At 34.7% G+C, this 17482-nt stretch overlaps 1 protein-coding gene across 3 annotated transcripts in view; it reads left to right on the plus strand.

The window, feature by feature from the left end:
* RBM26 (RNA binding motif protein 26) overlaps positions 1–17270 on the plus strand; it is a 49634-nt gene extending 32364 nt beyond the window's left edge. For all 3 annotated transcript variants that reach the window (XM_004938609.3, XM_004938610.3, XM_004938612.3), the window contains exons 17-22: positions 372–542; positions 5553–5657; positions 7434–7643; positions 8756–8842; positions 12370–12483; positions 15297–17270. In XM_004938609.3, coding sequence (XP_004938666.1) covers positions 372–542; positions 5553–5657; positions 7434–7643; positions 8756–8842; positions 12370–12483; positions 15297–15386 — 777 coding nt within the window. In that variant the 3' untranslated portion in view covers positions 15387–17270. The remainder of the gene's footprint in view (positions 1–371; positions 543–5552; positions 5658–7433; positions 7644–8755; positions 8843–12369; positions 12484–15296) is intronic.
* The last annotated feature ends 212 nt before the right edge of the window (positions 17271–17482 follow it).

Raw genomic sequence — 17482 nt, forward strand, 5'->3', positions numbered from 1 at the left:
TCAGTGGTGCCTAGTGATAGGACAATGGGCAAGAGGCAAAAACTGAAATGAGAAGTTCCATGCAAACATGTGAAAGAATTTAATTACTGTGAGGTTGACAGAGCAGGAACAGGTTGCCTGGAGAGGTTGTGGATTATTCTTCTCTGGAGATATTCAAGACCTATCTCAATGCATTCTTGCTCAACCAACCTGTAGGGAAGCTGCTTTTAGTAGGGGGTTGGACTTGATCTCCAGAGGTCTCTTCCAACTCCCTTGATTCTATGATAGCAGAAGAAATACAATACTCTGTTTTTCCATTAGTTGTAGAAGTTACTTGAAAACAGATCTGTAGTGGAAATTGCACTGTTGTTTTCTTTGTTCGAATTGGACAGATGCTGATTTCAAAGCTTGAGAAAAATAAAGCCATGAAGTCAGAAGACAAAGCAGAAATCATGAAAACACTGGAGATTTTAACTAACAGCATTACGAAGTTAAAGGATGAATTAAAAGGTGTATCATCAGGAGGAGGGACTCCTCTAAAAAGCATGAAAACTAAGACTCAGGTACTCATGTTTTGATGAGCTTTCTAATAAGATGAATTTACGTGCTTATGTCAGTATAATGAAAATATAAATTTATATTAGAAGTATTTAGAAAAATGCTATTGTAATCTTGAAGTCTTCTGTGAAGTGAGATTGGTTTTGCCCTATATAAAGGACCATAGTTAATTTAAAAGCAGTGCTGTTGCCTAAAAGTTTGAGCCATTGATACACATACAGTGTTATTTTGAAGATAGCAAAATAGAAATCTGATTGTTTTTTGCCTTATTCAGTCTTTTGTGTGTAGTCGGTCGCTTTTGTAATAGGCAATTGCTGTCGTAATGGTTGTTAACAGAAATAATGAAAAGAGTATTTATTGTGCAAAAATAGTTGTTATGCAACACAGATATCCACTGGTCACATGTAATACCAAAACTAACTGTTTCGGTGAGGCTAGGTCACTACTATACTGGTGTATATGTTCTTGTTTGCTTGTACTTTTAATGTTACTGAAATTGAAACAATTGCTGAATTTTTCAGAAATAAGATTATACAGTTTTTGTTTGATTTGAGTATCCATATTTGAGTTGAATCTGTGAGAGGAGTTTCTCTTACCTGCTGTATTTTCTGCTCATGTATCACTGTAATCAGTTTCTTGATTCTGCTTTAAAGTACAATTTTGTTAGCTTTGAAAAATTCAGTTGTTCCCAAACAGATGTGTCAAAAGGTTCGGGCCTGGTTTGGCCTCCTCCAATTGGTTCCATGACTAATTGGGGTGGAGGGACCCAAGGACCCATGGCCCAAGAGAGGGGGAAGGGGGGGTGGAAACCAAACAGGGACAATGAGCTAAGGGAGAAAACTAATTACTAAATATGATAACAGAATGTTAGATAAAGCAGTATAATACGATATAATTAGTAATGAAGTTAATAAAATAAATGAGTGAGTGTCCAAAATCGAAGGCCTCATTCTTGTGCTGAAGGTGAGATGGCTAGAGAACATACACCATAGAGACAAGCAGAGAAAGAAAGGACAGTCTAATGAATCCCGAGCAGTTTTATCTTTCCTTCTAAACAGAAAAGGAACAGTGAAGTCTACTGAGATTTATAGTTCTTCTCTTTAGAGAAGGATACCTGGAAACCATAGACCGTCCATAGAACTGGAGCATTAACTCTAACTCCCAGTGCTCTACATGATGTTATGATGTGGAATGCTGATAACAAAAATCAGAAAACCATGACAATTGTTTCTGCACCAGCTGAACCAATTTGAGACTGAAAGTGACATTTTCAGGAGGAAATAATTCTGTAAAAAGCATACAATTGAATTTTTCAAAGCTAACAAAATTGTGAAGTACGTAATAATAAAAGGCCAGATTTTTCTACAGTGTATTTTCCAGTAGAACAGAAAAAACACTTAAACTTTCATTGTTGCTTTCATTCAGTTCTTAAATTGTCAGTTCTTAAAATTTTCAGAATGCTTAATCATCTCTTGTAAAGTTTGAGATTCTATTTTAAAAAGCTAGTGCAACATTTCAACCCAGATTTAGTTTAAATGGTTTGTAAGTTATCAATTTGAAGTAGAAGAAATGGGGTTTCATTTTACATAAAAATGAGCGTATTAGAAGTAATTGCAGTATAAATGACGGTGATGTGCAGATGTGGAAAAAAAAACCCAGAAGAAATACTGGAATGACCTGTACGTACTCACTTCCCTGTAGCTTCTTACCTCATTAGTCAGTCAGGAAAAAATTGAAACAGTGCGTTTTTATCCTGAAAATGGGCCATGCACTATGATTTCTTGAAGTTGGCTTTCTCCTAAAATAATTACAGCTTAAGTGGAATAAGTGTTTTAGAAAGGGAACAAGAGGTAATAACTCCAAACTTCAAAGTCTGCTATAATAAGATTAAATTCATGTTCTTTGAAGGTGACAGAAGGATTTTTCTGACGTTTGAGAGTGAATTGGCACTGTCTAGTGAGTGAACGTTTCTTATAGATCTTAGATAAAAGAAGTTAACTTCCTGTAGAGTGAATTTGAACTACAAAAGTTCTAGGAATTGGCAGTATTTTCAGATATGCTTTTGATTCTCTGTCATCAGTTTCCTTGTTCTTAGCGTGTTTGGAAATGGGTTCCAAGAGTATTTGCTCCATTACCCTCGCAGGGATTGTGATGAGGCTGACCGTCATGTACTTCCCCAGATTTTCTTTGCCCTTCTTGAAGGTCAGAGTGACATTTGGTTTTTCTCAGTTCTGAGGAATATCCCCAAATGCCATGACCTTTCAAAGATAATTGAGATTGGCCTTGCAGAGACATCAGAAAGCTCCCTCAGTCCTTGTGGTTGCATCCTATCAGTTCCCAGGGACTTGAGTACATCCAGTTTGCTTAAATGTTGCCTAACTTGAATCTCTACTAACTAAGGTAAGTCTTCCTTGCTCCAGACTTTTCTACCTGTCTCAGGACCTGGGATTGCTGAAGGCAAGTGTTGCCAGTAGAGACTGAGGAGAAAAAGGCATTGAGTACCTTACCTTGGCTCTTCCCATTTCCTTTGTTGCTAGGTCACTTTCCACATTGACCAGTAGGCCTGTATTTTTCATGACAAAGTCTTCATTTTGCTGCTGATACACCTACATAAATTTTTCTTGTTCCTTACCACCTTGCCAGATTATTCCACTTCAAGAGGGCTTTGGCTTTCCAAACTAGGTACCTGCATGCTCAGGCAGGCAGTCTGTATTGCTTCTGTGTGATCTGAGCCTGCTTCCACCTCTCCTACACTTGGTTTTTAGATTGGAATTTTGTTAGGAGCTCTTTATTCATTCATACAGGCCTCCTGCTGATTATTTCCTGCATGTTTTGCAACCTTGGGGACATAGACTTTAAAATCATAAACTTGAGAATAACTCATCGTCTGGCCCTAGGCATAGCTACGTGCTTTCACTCAGCTCTCTCACACAAAGGGCAGTTTCTCCTTCTCAGCATCCTGACTTGGCTTTCCTAAAGAGACAGCATCTGTCCACTGCAGCGCTCCAGTTACGTGAGTCACTGTACAGTGGGGAGTTGTAACAAGATGATCCTTAGATCCCCTCCTACCAAAGCCATTCTGTGTAATCTCTGTGAGATTGTAGCCGTGGAACTGCACAGACATCTAATTCCTCCACTTTGCTTCCAATGTTTTATTAGTTTACAGGCTTTTCAGAGAGGCACTGATTTCCCAGAAAAGAAATGAGATCTTCCCCTTTGTTACTGTTCCGTAGGTACTCCCTTGTTTATATTGGTATGTGCATGCTTGAGGTTGTCTATCTTCAACTCTTTATGTTGATCTTGAGATCTCTGCAGTCCACATTCCTATTTTTTTTTTGTCAACCTGGTCCTCATGTGATTGTAGATTTCACTTATTTTTGTCTTGTTCCAGATCATGCAGATTACAAAACACCCTCCCCCATGAGTGTAGAAACCTTTGCTGCCTCCTGGTACATCTTGAAGGAGGCCTTTCCTTATTGAGGTCAAGCACAGCTCTGTAAAAAGGGAAATCTTCATTAAGAGTACTAGAAATAAACCTCAAAAGTCTAGAGTTTCTGACACCAGAGTCACGGACTGCTTTGTGAGTTCTAACTTCTGGTCATTTTTAAACTTCAGAAGTGGTTATTTTGTCACGTCTTTGGTGCATTACAACACCATTACAACACTGTGGGATTTGAGAAACAGTTTGCAATTCTGAAAACTGTGAAAATCATTATACAGGAGATGAATTTTTATGGTTGCTGTAGATAGTCAGAAAATGGGGCTGAAAGGGGTTCAGACTGAAATTGCCAGTTGAATAATCCAGCTTTTTTTCTTTTAAAGCTTCCAGGAAAAAAAACCAAAGAAACACACAAAAAAATCCCTTCTTTATCATTCAGTGGTGATACTTGGTTTCCAACTGTCACAACTGCGAAACCTTCATCTCTTGACAACCAGCCTTTGAATACATTACATGCTGTGGTTTTGAATCAACGGGTGTAAATGTAAAACTATTTCATAGTCATTTATAATTTTCTCCTTCATTTGTGATGTCATCAGAACATTTGATTGCTGCTTTTTCCATTAAAAACAAAACAAGTTTCCAATTTGGAATAAACTTCAAATAAAATTTTCATAGTCACATAAAGCTCTTTTCTGCACCTGTACCAACACCTGCACCTTCTGTACTTACAGTGAATGTGTCTAAATTTGGATTCAGAGACGTTTCAGTTTGATACATATTTTTGAACTTTCTCATCATTTTTAAGGTACTGTGTGCTGAAGGCCAACTATAGGCGCATCAGAGACCAACCTTTTGTTAGCAGAGATACTACTACTGTCTTTTTTTGTTGTTGTTCTTTTTTCTACTGTGGTCTGAACAGAACTACCATTTGTGCTTTTTCATTATGGAATTGTGATAATCTTAAAGCTTTTTCTCATTACTGAGCATAGATTGTGTATTCATTCATAACAGTGCTTTTTTTTTTTCCCTGTAGAGTCCCTTTTTATCACTTCATTGCTACCATATAATTTTGCATTTTCTATCTTGTGTATCTCTAGTTTAGAGCAAATTCTTTTGGCTTGGCTTGGTGTACTAAAAGCTTTGATATCACCAAGCTCAAAAACATGCTGCTACACACTGAAGTTCTATCTTGCCTCTTTAAGGCTCCTAAGCTTGCGCTTGGGTTATTTTTAAAGTGGTAACCTAGTGTTGTAAGCAGATTACCTCCAAAGTTACTGCTGTGGTCTAAATCAGTAAGCCACAACTTGGCTAAGTTTAGAATTTCATTATGCACTCTAGTTTTAAAATTCCCTTTTCTTAGAGTTTCTAGGAACTCGTTTTCCAGGTAGAAGTGTGGTGGCAGACTTTTCGCTTACCTGGAGGCCAACCTTGGCGAATCTTTAAGTCATTGTATATTTCTGAAATGCCTGCTGATAGGAGCATAGCAATAGATTCTTAGGTTTCATCAGAAAATTGTGTCCTCACTAGAGAGTGTAAACTGTGGAACTAATAATTTGCTGTGACAATTTCTTAGATGCAGAAAGAGTTACTAGATACTGAACTGGATTTATACAAGAAGATGCAAGCTGGGGAGGAAGTTACTGAATTAAGACGGAAATACACAGAGCTGCAGCTGGAAGTATGTTTCTCTCATCTTTTGTTTTTATCTTTTAATGAAATGTTTTCCTACATTTTTGCTGACTTGTGAATTGTATCATTCAGTGCAGTATTATGTTTCTTATTAAAGGTGGAGGCAGTTAGCAATAATATTTAAAAAAAAATAAAGCTTCTCGGCTCTGCTTCAGTAGAGAAGCATCGGTGTTAATTTTGATCACTAATTTATTTAAATTTGGAAACTTTAGATGATGTGTTACTTTACAGATTTATGATAATAATACGTCCTTGTGGACATTAGACTATTTTCAAGTTGTTGTCTATAGCTGGTACTGTGTTTAATTACAAAGGGATAAAAAACACATTTAGCCTGATCTATTTTTTTTTTAACATCCTCTCAATGAAATTAACCAAAAGGGCCGAAGTGCCAAAACGCAATGTTAAGACAGCATTACTTTTGAGAGAAGGTGGACTCTCCAACTGCAAATACAGTGTGCCCTAAGCATTCAGTGTCCAGAAACATATTTTTTGTTGAAGGACTTGCTTCTAAAAAAAATAGAGAAGGCTGTGCTAGATTCTTTGTGTCTTAGTTTAAGAAATTATGAATAGCGTTGGATGGGTAGTAATTCTGTTTTATATACTACTATTTTGCCTGTATGTGTAGTAGCTAATTAGCTGGATAATACTCATGTTTTTTGTACTCTAAAGCACAGTGGTGTGTTGCTTAAGTAAATTCTTCTTAATGAAGTTTGGTTGTATTTTATGTATAACTACATGTCGGTGCAGTGCATGTACATGCAGCTAGTTTGCATTGAAATCTTACTTGAAGTTGTTGTGCAGCTTTGCTGATCATGAAAATAGGTTAGTTCATAACCAAGCCTCTTGAACTGAGATGATTCAAAAACATTTAAAATAATTATTCTTATGGAATATTTCATAGGTGTCTTGAATGATTTTATTAATACAGCAGTCATAAATTGATTTCCTCATGGATGGAGATCATTGGCATGTATTCAAGTGGCATTAGCAGTGCTGACATTGTAAACGCAGTAGGATACATTAAAAATGTTGTTACTGTGATTTTTGTTTAGTATTCTGATTCATAAATTGGGCAGTTTCTTTTATAAAGATCTGGGTTTTTTGTTTGGTTGTTTTTTTTAAAACTGCCTGCTCTACGTCTTCAAATTCAATCCTTGAAATGGTTTGTGGGAGGTTTATTTATTTAAGCTTTTTTTTTTTTTAATGGCTATTAGAGAGCCTTTTGATTTCAAGAGAATGCATGTCTGTCCTGTGAGATGGAAATGCAGGTGTGGGATTGGAAATTAGTGACTGTGTAGAACCGAACTTTTAGAAAACAGTTTGTCCTTGGATGTGCGTAGTAGAACCTCTGTTTTACACCTCATGGTACTGTGGCCAAATGTTACTATGCTCCATATTTTCTTTTCAGACTAGAAATCCTGTCTGTGAATTAGGAAAAAAATGTTAGTCACCACAATGAGAAAATTTCATTAACAAATTTCAAATGTTATATTCCAGTCTCTCCCGAGGAAAGGAATTGTCCTCACGTATGAGTGCTCTTTTGACTTTTGTTGTTCTAATATGTTATTTTTTCTGTTCCAGTAGTATTTTTGAATCTGTTAATAATGAACATAATTAATTTTAACATATTTTAAGATCTTAAAGCTGCTCTAAGTCTTTTTTAGGGATTCATTTTTTTAGGAAATGTCAGAATACATGTTTGTTAATTTTGTCTAAATATTTAGATTATGAATTTTAATAAATCAATGTGTGTAAATCTTAGGCTGCCAAACGAGGAATTCTTTCTTCAGTTCGTGGTAGAGGGGTCCATGCAAGAGGTCGAGGTGCATCACGTAGCAGAGGTAGAGGAATACGTGGACGGGGTAGAGGCAGAGGAGTTCCTGTGCACGCTGTTGTGGATCATCGACCAAGGGCATTAGAAATATCTGCGTTTACAGAAAGTGATAGAGAAGATCTTCTTCCTCATTTTGCGGTATGTTGTAATTTCTCTTTTTCTGTTCATGGGATGGCATACTTCTATCCAATGACTTGTTTATGCTTGATTCAATTCAATCTGGAAATATTATTCAGGAATGACTCTATAACTTGATGTACCTGTTCGTTATTTATAGAAAAAAAATTCAGAAAAAGGTGAAACAGAAATTACACTGTTATTTCACCTACTTTTAACTGAAACATCAGACAATTTGTCAGGATTGGTGGCATTTTTTGAGGAGTTTCAAGGTGACCTGAAATTTTTCCGTGTTTCTGCCATTCTGATTTGGACAATCAAGATGGGAATTATGTATCTACTAACAAATTTTGGCAGGGCATCCAAAGGTTTCTTGTATTAATCTGTCTGAGCTCAGGTTTTTTTTGTTGTTGTTGTTTGTTTGTTTGTTTGTTTTTGTTACTGTTGATCAACAACAACAATCTACTTGGTCAGCCATAAGAAATCTGTAATCCAGTCTCAGTGAAGTCTTAAAAGAATAAACTTATTTTTAATCCACAGCCTTGTATTATGATTGAGTCTGCCAGAAGACTGTTGCTTCTGTGTTATCACATGTCCTTTGTACTTCAGCAATGCACTCCACCTGTAAAAATATGTTGGGTATTGGAGCTTATGCTCTTGGCAGCATTAAAGTACCTTAGAAACCACTGAAAGAGTTTATTGGGCTAGAAGTTAAGGTGCTGAAATCAAGCTAAGTTGGAAACTTTGGTTACCTGTCCAGTATCTCATCTTTTTGTAGAAGTGTTTCACAATAAACTAATGGAATAATCTCAAGATCCCCTCTTGCTAATCAAGAGAGAAGTATTGAAGCAGAAGAACCTCTCTTTTCTGTCATAATTTTACTTCATAGTTGTATGTTTACAATTAGGAAATATAAACTATGGTACTTTGTGTTTTAAAAGTGCAAAGAAAAAATAACACTTTCTTGCAAAGAACTCTGATTGGCATTAAGACTGTGAAACGGTACACTGTTCTAACTTGATATGCTTTTTGAGGCATTTCATTTAGGACATCATTTTTAGAGGGGGAGGGAAGAGGAGGAGAGCTGTTTTACTAAGCTTTTTTTTCTTTCCTTCTTTTTTTCATATTAAAAGCAATACGGTGAAATTGAAGATTGCCAGATAGATGACTCTTCGCTCCATGCGGTCATTACCTTTAAGACGAGAGCAGAAGCTGAAGCTGTGAGTATAGTTTCATTGGCAATATTTGGCAGCATTCAACTACAATATATTCTAATATTTGATTAAATTTAATGCAAATCATTACTCAGAAACATTTTAAAGAATTCTAGCATAGAAGTCTAATTCTAGATTGAATAATTCTGTCAGAAGTGACACAGAGTGACCTTGCCTGTAGTACAAGGAGGGGACTTTTCAGGCAGTGATGCCAGGGGAACATGACATGGAGCAACTGGGGAGTCATGCCTGTTCCTGGTGGCCATTTCCAGGAATGGGCTATTCAGTCACCATCCCTGGAGGTGTTGAGGAAATGTTTAGATGTTGTGCTAAGGGACATGGTTTACTGGGGAAATATTGGTCGTAGGTGGACGGTTGAACTGGATGATGATCTCAGAGGTCTTTTCCAACCTTGGTGATTCTGTGATTCTATGAGTACTGAATCTCTTATGATATAAGGATATTTATAACAAAGCAGAGTTATACTTGATATAAGAGGGAAATCAAGACAGTCATATAGAAATTCATAGATAGATATCCTTATTTAATTACCAGTTATTTTCACCTAAGGACTCAGTCTTCTGTGGTTTAACTGACAGCCTACAGACTGAGCCTGTATATTAGGTTGGTATCAGTTGGATTTAGCTTTGCCTGGAAATTAATGATAATGTAAATGTAATTTTATGTAATGAGATTTTTTTTTTCCCCAAAGCATATTTCTTTATGAAGTTACAGAAGTATAGAATTATAGAAGTAATTCTTAGAGAGTTCTAAAATTCAACATTGAGGAATGTTGTAATTCATCATCCTTAAATACAGATTATTAGGACTTTATATTTCTGGCTGAACAGGATTCTCACCTTACTCACTTAATAGTGCAAGCAGTATATGAACCTGCACAAAATAGTGAACGTAGTTGTACTGCAGATTATTTTGTTTTCTTTAAAATCCTTGCATCACTGTTGGGAAGGAATATCCTGAAAGTAATAGGGCTTCCAGGAAAAAAAGGAGAAGATTAATATATATGGTATGATTGTATGGAAAGATTTGATTTCATAGTTCTATTTTCAAGATGATATATCTTTGCACAAAGTTCATCTTTCAGAGGTTATTTGAGCAGAATTTTCATATCTGACCAGATTCTTTTGTTTCTATATTCCTTATCTTGAAAGAGATCAATGACCTGATTGACAGGAATATTTACAATGGAAATGAAGCAAGTAAGAGCAGTAGTTCTGACGACTCACAATAACATAATAGTTAAATACTTTGAGAAATAATTTGATTCATGTGAGAGAAGACATTTTGTTTTAAACAGACTTCTGTTTTAAAGAAACAGAAGTATTGCGCGTGAAACATTCAAATGCAATAGTGTAGAGCTCTGACTGTATAGAGACTAAATCATTCTGTAAAAAAGGAAGTGTAAGTAATGATACATGGTACATAATGAGTGGCGAGGATAAAACAGTACTGCGTGTCTGTATTGAAGGAACATAAACAGTAAACAAAAGTTCTATGAGGAGTGGAAATACGAGATCACAAATAAAAGCTGTAATTATTACTATACACTCGAGTGGATTGAGTTATGGTTGGAAGTTTTTTATTTTGACACTTCTTAACATTGGATATTTGATCTTGTGCCTTCATGTTATTTAGTGTTACAGTTGTGGTTTATATGAGATATTAATGAGTATTAAGACTTCCTTCAATATAAAAATAGGTCACATAGAACAATCATCTGTTTTTATGCACTGTCCAGATAATATCTGACATATCCCAGATGGAGTATGATTTACAACAAAAAGATGAACATATCACATTACAGATACCTGTTTAGCAGCAAGATACAGGTTTTACTTTTACAACTTTGGAAAAATTGGCATGGAGAATCATTTCAGTCATAGCTAACTTTCTGTACCCAAAAGTCAAAGTTGAGTAGTACTTTGGAAGCAAACTCAGAAGTCGATGTATATGAAATGAAGAAAGAGAATAATACAGGGAATGCAGAAAGGTATTGGCAAGGGAGAAGGGAGGCATGGTCAGTAGAATAATTAAAATTGACATTTTGTATGCTTGTTTTTCCATGATATATTTCACAGCTTTAGAAAAATAGTAAGTATTCAAGGTGAAGATGTGTTTGAGGTGAAGTTTGGAATGTTCTGTGAAAAGTGGAAAGATGTGGATTGGATTAGAATTCGTTATCTGTGTGTGATATGTCCACTGTCCAGTTAGCATTAAAACTTTTCCATTTTCATGCAACTGTGTCTAATTGCATGTTTATTTTTAAACTAAGATATTATAAAAAATGTGCTAGGTCAAATACAGCAAAGTCTCACTTTTTTTTTCTTAAGCTATTCTTATATACTAAATATACTTCTACTGGAATTTTTGTGTTTATTAGTAAAGCAAACTCTAAGGCTGGTAATTGAAGAAATTGTAGATAGAGAATGTAATCATTAAAAAACATCTGCTGAGGCCATTTTTGGAGTACACGCTGCTAATATTTTAGTTTCTTAAATGAAAAAAGTCTTAAGCTTTATGACCATATCTTCTAGTCTGAAAGGAGGAGGAGGATTCCCTGTTGTAAAATGTTGAATTTTATGTAGTAGTAATTTCTCCCAAAGATTACAAGTTGTTTCCGGATCTAAATGTCACGTATAAGTGCTTTCAAAAATTCTAGTTATGTGATATTGTGATGAGACCATGGACAAAAAGCTCCAGAGCTGCATTTTAATAGGCATAGAATCTTTTAAATTTATCATAAATTTATATGTACAGATTTAAAATTTATACCTGGGGACTTTAATATCACACAATTCATGTTCAGATGTCATCGAACATGTAATTGTTTCTACATTTCACATTATGCTGTGCTTTCAGATTGCACTATAAATCTTTTGTGACTATGACGGTTATTTCGGAATGTTGCTAACGCTGATTTATGCTAGTTCATGTTACTTTAATTTGAACATACTATTTCCAAAGCATCCACTTAATGGATCTGGTACTTAGAAAGGCATGAATATCCCATAAGTTAAAAATTTTTATATATCAATTACAAGGGCTATACAGGAAGTGAAACATTTCCAGTAGATTAAGTTGTAATCAAAAAAGACTTTTTTTTTCTTTAATATTTAATTATTTGTATTTGTGGGATGGCTTGTTTCTTCTAGTAAGTAATGTGTTAATAGGTTTGTGTCACTCTTCAAAAGGTGAAGTACCCATCAGTGTAGTATTAAAAGCCGAGGAAGGTATTCAGTATGTTGCATCACCAAATGATTGATGATTTTTCAGTGCTTATTTTGTTTGCATATGTTGTGATCATTTTCCTGAAAGGATGTGTGAATTCCATGTGCAGTTAGTGAAGTTTTGTTTTAGGCAATTAACAGTGATTCAATATTAACATATTAAAACTTGTTTTTTTCTTCAGAAAAAAAGCAGACTGTTTGCTTGTTTCTAGCATTTAAGTATTAGTGAAGTTATTTTTTCTCCTGACAAAGAAATATTTAACTAAAAGTCTAAACTTGTTTTAGGCTGCAATTCATGGGTCTCGGTTTAAAGGACAGGAGTTAAAGTTGGCATGGAACAAGCCTGTTGCTAGTATGTCAGCTGTTGAAACAGAAGAAGCTGAGCCTGATGAAGAAGAAGTAAGCTTGCTTTTTTTTTCTCATATTTATTTCTTAAAATGAAATGGTTTTATTTTTTAAATGAAAATGTTCTATTGATTCATACCTCTTAAATCTGACTCACTTTTTAGTATCAGGAAGTGGATTTATTTATTTAAAAAAATCTTGTTTTCTAGGCTACTGACAGTCTAAATACTTCACTTTTCATTGCAGGCATGTTTGATTTCTAGCGTGTATACCTAGAAAATAAAATAGGTGGTGTGTGTTTGAACTTACATGAGAAATAGTGAGGATTTTGTCCAAACTATGGGTGGGATTTTATTTGAATTATCTTCAGCTGAATTAATACCCTTGACATTCACAAAATGTCTTAATATAATTGATTTTCTTTAAACAATTCTTGGGAAAATTTGCATTTAAATCTAATTCTTTGTGTGAGTTTTGTGTTGCTTGCAGCATTTGTTTAAGTTAATATTGAAGTATAATATTAGAATCTCCAGGTTGGATGGACAAGTTCAAGAACTTCAAATTAATTTGTTGATCTTAAAAAAATAAAAATAAAAATAAAATTGTCATTCCATTGTTTAAAATTTAACTTAAATTTTACTTAAATTTAACTAAAATTTTACTTAAGCAGGAGGAGCTGAGGGTGGTGGAGATACCTGTAGTCACTAGCCTGAATTTCAATCTTAAATGTGTAAAATATCTCAGGTTTCTGTGTGCTTATAGTTGATCATGCTGTTCATATAACTTTTATAGTTTACATTATATAAACTTAAAGGCTTCCATCTTTTTTCCACGTGTGAATTGTTAGTTCACCTAAAATGCTAAAAAGGCTTAAGACTAAAATGAAATGAAGAATTGCCTTGATGGGGTGTTTCTTTGTTGTGTTGCTGCTTTGTGTGTGGGGGGGGTTGTTTGTTTGTTTTTGTTTTTCTATTTTTGTTTGCTGTTTTGGAGGTGGAGAAAGGATAGTTTTTTAAGGGATGAGGGAAGTATTCAGCATACGGACATTCTTAAACGATACTGAAATAGGGCTTTTAGTCTGTTCATAAAATTGTGAGGCAGGTTTTTGGACTTGCATGCTACTGAAAATCCCTGGTGATTAGCCACTTCATTATGAAAACACTTAAATTTAGCAGATACCTTACTTCCTGCATCTGAGTGCCTAAAAAAAGTTGACTATACTGAATCAACAGCCAGTGCCTAGGAAGAGTATTGAGAGTTAGGTAGAGAAGCATTTTATCATCATTGTTTTGCAGTTCAGGGACCTGTTGAGTCAGGTATGGTGTTTTTACAGTTGAAAGCGTATTCTAGGTTTTTGTTTTGTTAACTTGATAGGTTTCTTTGGAATAAGTGAACTTAGCATCTATAGTGTCCTATGATGGGGAATGCTATTGTTTAAATGTGAATATGAAGAATAACTGTACTGGGCATATCTTCCATCTGTGTGTTTAATTTTGATGTTCTGAATCATTAAAAAAAATATATTCTGCCCTTTCTCTAAGGTACTTACGGTGATACTTCCCCTTAGTCACATTTTCTCCAGTCCAGAGATCTGTAGTCCCTATATGTGTTCACTGTAAGAAAATTGTTATAGGTTTTATGATCATCGCTGCTGCCGCTCAGCCTTGTACACATGAGAGTTCTGCATTTGCACTGTACAGAAGTCCTTTACAGCGGTCCTATCATATTTTAGTCTGCTCGGCATCTAGAAAGTAGGGGAAACGAATGAGTCGTGAGAAGGCTGCTGTGTCTTAGTCTAGTTCAAAGTACTCTTCATGTATTGATAGGCAAGATGTTAACAAAACTGCTTTCTGTAGGCAAAAGTAATGAAGGAAGATAGTAGTTCTTCCCTCTTGTAAAAGAGCTTACTGAAGAGAGAGAAGGCATAGTTCTAGGCATTCCTCAGCCCTGTATTTTTCTAGAGTTTCACTAACCTCACAAATTAACCTTCATTCCTCTTGCTGAGTTTGGAAATTCTGTAGCAGAAACTAGAATTACTGGGACAAGAAAAACAAGCAAGAAAGAACGGACGTGTAATCGAACAGCTGGGAAACTTCAATAGGGAAAGAGGTCTTGAGTTTGTCCTTCCTTTAGCGCAGAAATCAGAGTGATAAATGCAGTCATCAAAAAAAGTTCTGACATAGGGAAAAGTTTATATATATACACCTCTGTTTATGTAGGCAAAAACAAAACACAACTCGTTGCCTATCTAATTTATTTCTTTGTTTTACCTTTTAACTGAAGCTGCTAACTTGAGGAGTGTTTTGTGTAGTCTGTTGAGATACTGTGTTATCATTTGAACATATTTGAAAACATTTATTTTTTCTAAATTCATGTAAATACACTTTAAAATCTTTATTATATTGAGCATACTGGATTTAAGCTTAATTAAAGTAGTTTTTGATAGTGTAAAGTAGTAAAGTAGTTTTTGATAAAATTTTGATAGTGAGGTAGTTTAAGCTCTTACATTAAAAGAGGCATAGTTAATATAAACTTGGAAAAGCTAACTTTAGTTTTCAGTGTAACATCTTAAATTTCATCAAAATGTTAAAGATCGGGCATGAGGACATGCTTGAAAAATCAGATGATCTGTTGAACTATAAGATCATTCTAAAGTCCATTAAAAGAAAAAAAGCAGCTGCATTTACCATTTATTAATTATATGTATATTTTATACACACCATATACTTTTTGAAAGCAGTACTATTTACCTATGAAAAATAATTTTTTATGTTCTTTCTTAAATTTTAAGGATCTGGATTGTATTTTGTCTTTCAATCTCTTAAATTTTCTGACATAATAAAGTCTATCACATTTATCTCTTGAAGTTTCAGGAAGAATCTTTGGTGGATGACTCTCTTCTTCAAGATGACGACGAAGAGGAGGAGGATAATGAATCTCGTTCATGGAGAAGATGATTCAACTGACCGACGACAGTGCTAGAACTGCACCTGTGTTGCATTAGTATTACCTAATGTACTTCTGCATCTTTGTATTAAAAGGGGTTTTGTGATGAAGTTGAATTCGGATATAGACTAAGAAGAAGCTGATCAGTTACACATTTTGAGAGATTGATGTTTGAGTTACATTTCAGTAAATGATTGCTAAAGACATCATACTAGGAACATATGCAATGTTTTTATTACATAGTTCTACAGAAAGTTACAGAATTCTTTGGGTTCTTTGTAATTTACTGAATTGGTCAAGCACAAATGACCAGAAGTTGTTATAACATAGATAATTTTTGTTCTATTCCAGATACGGAATGAAAATTTGCATTTAAAATCTTTGTGAATGTTTTCAGAAATGAATAGATAACAGTACTAAACTGAGGTCTCTAAAGTTATGTATTCATAATATTGCATAGTAGTATGCTTAGGCTTTACTATGTACTAGCCTTTTGTTGGATTTGTGTACGTATTTTACCTATGGGTTTTAATGATAAAGTGTATGACTGCTTTGCATATAAGTCCTTATGACTTTAAGATGTTAAAAAATAAATAAATGGAATGGTCTTCAAAAAAAAAAAAGAAAAAGAAAAAGAAAAAAAAGCAATAACCAAAAAAGATAAGGCAATGGTCCTTCATAATGAAAAAAAAAAAAAGAAAAGAAAAGGAAAAAAAAAAAAGAAAAGAAAAAAGACCATTTCAAATGGCAACCCCACCCCCATACTCACAAAAAGAGCTCTAATCACTTTCACATTAAAATAGTATTGAATGTAAAAGAAAAATCTTGAAATAATGAAGTTTCATTTAATTTAACTCACAGATGAACTCTGCCACATAAAAGGCTTTGAATGTCTTCTGAATTTTAAAGCTTTTTTAAGTCAAACTTTAGGTAGAATAATGATTCAACAGTAAGGAATTTATTCTTTATCCTGCACTGTACAACTGCCGAAGAAAACTTAGTCCCACAGAAACATGTGCACTACTTGAATGTAGTTTAGGAAGATGAGAGTATGAGAAGTGGAATATTTGGTAGGTATGATTCTAAAAACTTCGATCACACGTGCTAATACATTTTTTTTCTCTATTTCTGTAGTTCTATCATGACATTTTTCTTAAGTAGAATTTGGCAGTCAGCAAGTTCACACTATAATGTCTTTTTGTCATGTGAAAACATATATACATGAAATGTACACTGTAGAAATATTTAATTGGCTGCAAGAGAGCATTATGTTGTGCAGGATCTGAAGCTTCTCCTTTTCTTAGGAAGGAGAACTCGCTAGCTCTTTGCATTCTGCTGCTGCATTTGCAAAAGAAAAACATTTGTTAAACACTAGTTCTTTTTTATTTCCATCAACTCATTCATTATTATAGTGTAAAATCTTATCTTACAAAAAGATGCAGGGAATAGTATTTCAGTCTATTTTCCTTAGTCCTTGTGTTTCTCCATTTTGGAGGGGAGGGGAAGTGAGGGAGGTCTGCACCTCCTACCCACCCCTCCCCCCTTTTTTTTTAAAGTCCATAATAGGAACAGAGCTACTTAGAAATGGTATTCCAGAGAGAAGAGGTCTCACTGTAGAGGTTTTGTTCCATGCTTTTTAGATGTTGGATGGTTTTCTGAGGCCCTAATCTTGTTTCTTTCTATGTTCCTGTATGTATGCATATCTTCGTGCAAAAATATGCACTTCATTTTTTTTGTACAGACTTAGTTTCACATTGAAATACCACGCTTAACTGCCATGCTTGTTACAGTAAGTTCAAAATCTTGCCTTAACAAGCTGTATTTGAGGAATTGGTTTCCTTTTACACTGAATTTAAGGCAAAATAAAATTTTTTAAGAACTTTTTTATACAATGAGCTCTTCTAGTTCACTGAGTTAAATACAAGCTTTTCTACTTTTCTTTATTAATAATTTAGTGCACTTGAAGACTGCCAGATTGTCAGTCCAGAAGGTGGAATTTTTTAGTACGTTTTCATGCAGAACAGGTACAGCATGGGAAACAACTGTGCGTGCTACCTTAAGGTTGTTGTGTGGTGTGCTTTTTCTACTGCTCAATCCCGGCTTTTCA

Source organism: Gallus gallus, chromosome 1 (genome assembly GCF_016699485.2).
Source record: "Gallus gallus isolate bGalGal1 chromosome 1, bGalGal1.mat.broiler.GRCg7b, whole genome shotgun sequence".
Classification (NCBI taxonomy): domain Eukaryota; kingdom Metazoa; phylum Chordata; class Aves; order Galliformes; family Phasianidae; genus Gallus; species Gallus gallus.